The following is a 2,595-nucleotide window of genomic DNA, read 5'->3' on the forward strand; positions in this document are numbered from 1 at the left end:
GTGAAGTATAATAAGAAAGAGCACAGTAATACTCAAGCATTTTGATGCTTACGTCCACCGGAAAGGGAGCTCTCCTTTATTTATTCTCTGATACAATTTTAGAGAAGATGAACTCTCAATATAAAGAGTACATGCCAGACCAAAATTGTTTAGGAGAATCACCGAGGATTCTTGTGGTAAATAGGGTAACAGGTTTTTTGATAGATAAGGGAACTATGAGACAAGGAAACTAGAGGCGACCGGAAATTTGATGATTCAGGCCAACTCTGGCAACCAAATTGGTCGAACTTAGAGGCGTTGGATCCGCAACAGATATGCGGTCCTTCCTGTAAAATCTCAGGCTGAGAGATTGAATGTAGAGAAAACGCTGGTTGATGGAATGCAAGGGCGACAAGCACGTCTGCCCTGCTTTGCAGCAAAAGAGGCGGCCGGAAATTTGATGATTCCGGCCAACTCCGGCCACCAAATTGGTCGAGCTCAGAGGCATTGGATCCGCAACAGATAGGCGGTCCTTCCTGTAAAATCTCAGGCTGATAGCTTGATTGTGGAGAAAACGCTGGTCGATTGAATGAAAGGCGACAAGCACGTTGTGCCCTATTTTGCAGCAAAAGTGGCGGTCGGAAATTTGATGATTCTGGCTGACTCCGGTCACCAAATTGATTATTCGTCATTGTTTTCTTCTTTCAAGTATCTCTCTCTCTCTCTCTCTCGCATGCATTCTCTCAGTGTTTGAGCCTGGTCGGAAACTGTATTTTAACCATATTTCACATATTATGCATTACTATCAACTCCTCTTGTATACTTTTCTTTTATATTTTCTATCCAAAAGTCCTTGTCATGCTTCAAAGCTTTTTGTTTGCCTGATTTCATAGTCCCTTGTTAACCCCAATTTGGGAGCCTTGAATCGGACTTGGTCATCGGCTGTTTCCGACAACCTGCTAATTAGAAGCACTGACCTTGTGGTTTTTTGGAAAGGAGAGAAAAATCTCAAAAAACCTGCTTATTGCCCGGAATTTTGAATGCCCACAAATAAGTAAAACTTCTGAAATGAAATGATAGGATGAATTGTTGTTGCCAAGGGGATGCACTTAAATAGACAACGTTATTGACTGCAAATAGATTTCTCTTAGCGAAAGATTTGAAAGGAGGAAAAAGAAATTAAGGTGAGAGGCGATGAACTGCTTGTAGAATATATACATATACAAAACAAATTCAACTAAAGTAACTAAGCACAACATCGGTGCATTTATTTCGATTGCACAAGTACACAAAGAGGAAAGACGGAAACACTGGTTCTGGTTTTTGCAGGAAACAAGAACTAGGAAGTACACACCCTGCATGCATGCTGTCCAAGCAGACAATAAGCATGCTCGCTTTATTATTCAGATGCACCATAAGTTACAACGTACTAACATCATGATCAAGTTGATAACAGATCAGAGATGAGAAGGTTTCAGTTTGCTAGGGCTGCTGGCCTGCTACGGACAGCGTGGGCATTCACGAACGCAGCATACTCGTTAAGGTCGCAGCAAAGAAGATAGCCGCAGCATGTCTGACCAGATCGGCAGCATCCAGTGCCGGAGCAGCAGTTCTCACCATATGCGCAGCATCGACCATTGTTGCAATCGACCCCACAAGTAAAGTCGCCCGTTGCATTCTTTTCGTCTGCATCCATAGCCATAATGTTCAGGAAATTAAGTGTATAGCCAACCAATTAATCGAATGCATGTCTAGCTAGATGCACAAATGGCACATTATTGAATAACTATAGGTTACATCGACGCTCAAGCTGCCAAGCAGGTGGTCTGGTTAGTAGACTACTAGTCTTTGTGGATCGGTTGATCTTTTTTAACTAGTTACAGGCGAAGAACCAAGGGTCGCTCCTCCCTCAGACTCTTCGTTTTGGAGGTAAGTAACGAAAGACCAGCAAGAAACGGAAACATACCCTTTTTTTCAACCACACTACGTGCAAAAGCCACAGAGAGCAGCAAGAGAAGGGCAACAAAGAGGAGGAAGCGCAGGGAAGAAACTTGCTTCATTGTGGATAGCAACTAGTTAGTGTGAGTACCAACTAATGGAGGATGACTGGATGGGTGCAGAATGGCATCCTCTCAACGATCTATTTATAGGAGTGACATGATCGGACCGAGTCAAGACGTATACCTTCCTAGAAAGAGAGAAAATTAGGATCTACAACGTTAATCCTTTTACTATCCCAATTCCCATAGCTTCTTGTTAATGTATCTTTCTTCCTTTTGTAAACATGCGGCGAAAAATGCCCTCAAACCATTAGTTGGATGAAGTTTTGACAACTGAGCTATGATTTGATGGAATAATGGCGGGATCCTTGAAATGAGCGGTGGGCCGGGAGACCCACAGCTGCCGGCTCATGGCCTTTTGGCTGGCTTTTTTCCTCCCAATTAAGTTATGCCTGGCCACCACAAGAATGGTCTTCCGGCCTTTTAGCTGACTTTTCACCTCCCAATTGATTTATGTTTGGCCACCACAAGAATGGCCTCTTTCTCCCCACTTGCAGGCGGCTACCCTTGGCCACTCCCGTCAATTGAATGAAGGCCTCCCACCATTCTTTAGAAA

At 43.5% G+C, this 2,595-nt stretch overlaps 1 protein-coding gene across 1 annotated transcript; it reads right to left on the reverse strand.

Annotated features, from left to right (window-relative positions):
• Positions 1 to 1,222: 1,222 nt before the first annotated feature.
• LOC116257962 (uncharacterized) lies at positions 1,223 to 2,111 on the reverse strand. The gene is made up of 2 exons (XM_031634993.2): positions 1,946 to 2,111; positions 1,223 to 1,665 (listed from the first exon to the last, which is right to left on the reverse strand). Exons 1-2 carry the CDS (start codon positions 2,037 to 2,039, stop codon positions 1,454 to 1,456), a joined length of 306 nt encoding a protein of 101 aa, XP_031490853.1. The 5' UTR covers positions 2,040 to 2,111; the 3' UTR covers positions 1,223 to 1,453.
• Between the last annotated feature and the right edge of the window lie 484 nt (positions 2,112 to 2,595).

The sequence above is a fragment of the Nymphaea colorata genome, chromosome 7 (genome assembly GCF_008831285.2).
Source record: "Nymphaea colorata isolate Beijing-Zhang1983 chromosome 7, ASM883128v2, whole genome shotgun sequence".
Classification (NCBI taxonomy): Eukaryota; Viridiplantae; Streptophyta; class Magnoliopsida; order Nymphaeales; family Nymphaeaceae; genus Nymphaea; species Nymphaea colorata.